Source organism: Plectropomus leopardus, unplaced genomic scaffold, assembly GCF_008729295.1.
Source record: "Plectropomus leopardus isolate mb unplaced genomic scaffold, YSFRI_Pleo_2.0 unplaced_scaffold12054, whole genome shotgun sequence".
NCBI classification, from domain to species: domain Eukaryota; kingdom Metazoa; phylum Chordata; class Actinopteri; order Perciformes; family Serranidae; genus Plectropomus; species Plectropomus leopardus.
Window position 1 is genome coordinate 1 of NW_024612787.1, and position 1,117 is coordinate 1,117.

A 1,117-nucleotide genomic window follows, 5' to 3' on the forward strand; every position below is an offset into this window, starting at 1 on the left:
ATAATAATAAATAATTTGTTACCTAAATAAAATGTGCTCTCACCTTTTGATGACAAACTGAATCTGGCTGCTAGCAGCTAAGATCTTGCGCAGTTTGGCCGCTCCAAAACAGTTGGGCCTTCGGAGGGAGATTCCCTCGGGCAGCCCGGTGACGCTCAGATCCTCCGGGTACATCTGGAACTTGGAGTAGGGCACCTTGGCTGGTTCAGGCAGGCCCAGAGCCTCAGCTGAGGACGAGGAGACGGAAAAAGATCACTGGTTGCTAGTTTGTTAATAAAAGTAAAAGCAAACACTATTCTGCTTTAATCTTGTTCACAGGCACCACCGTGCTCACCTTTAGAGTCATATGATGGTTTCCACCAGCTGTTTCCTTCATACAGTAATTCAAAATAACAGTAACCCCACGTCCAAAATACTAAAGCCTTGTACGGCTTTACTTAAACTCCTCTTACATGAAATAAGGATCATCTTTTTCATCCCGTCCGATTTGCCCCACATTTATCAGACTAATTCTGACACGTTAAAATATTTAAGAAACTTAAATGTTACTATATTAATATTTCAAGAGACTAAAAAAGCTTAACTTTGCACTTGCTGTACACTGGTAAAGGGTGTGTACATGACGGAGGAGATTAAAGTCTTACTGCAAAATTAACGGGCCTGACATAACTTGGTGCCCTCGTATGAACGAGGGTGAAACTGCGCGGCTACAGGTGGCTTACCGTACTTAATGCTGAAGAGGCTCTCCACTTGTCTCCGAAGCTGAAGAATCATTTCACCAATGTCCTCCACCAAACTCCCTGCTGAACGAGTCAAACACATGAAAAACATTTACACCCAACGCTGGTGGAATGTAACTAAGTAGGTTTACTCAAGTACTGTCGTTAAGTATGAATTTGAGGTACTTGTCCTTTACTTGAGTATTTTCTTCATGTCACTTCCTTTTACTTCATTACATTTATCTGACAGCTTTAGTTACATTACAAATTGAGATTTTTTTCTGCTTTTTTAAAGTAGTTTTGAGTTTTTGAGGTGTTTTTCTATTTTTCTTTTATTTTTGTTTGGGGGTGTTTTTTTATCTTCTTTTAATAATTTTGAGTTTAAGTGTTTTTTTTTG

At 39.5% G+C, this 1,117-nt stretch overlaps 1 protein-coding gene across 1 annotated transcript; it reads right to left on the reverse strand.

Annotated features, from left to right (window-relative positions):
- Nucleotides 1-43: 43 nt before the first annotated feature.
- On the reverse strand, nt 44-805 carry LOC121963668 (general transcription factor II-I repeat domain-containing protein 1-like; the record flags this gene model as incomplete). Its single annotated transcript, XM_042513940.1, has 2 exons — nt 723-805; nt 44-227 (listed from the first exon to the last, which is right to left on the reverse strand). Coding segments are annotated over exons 1-2 (236 nt in total), but the record flags the coding sequence as incomplete, so codon positions are not given.
- Nucleotides 806-1,117: the final 312 nt, after the last annotated feature.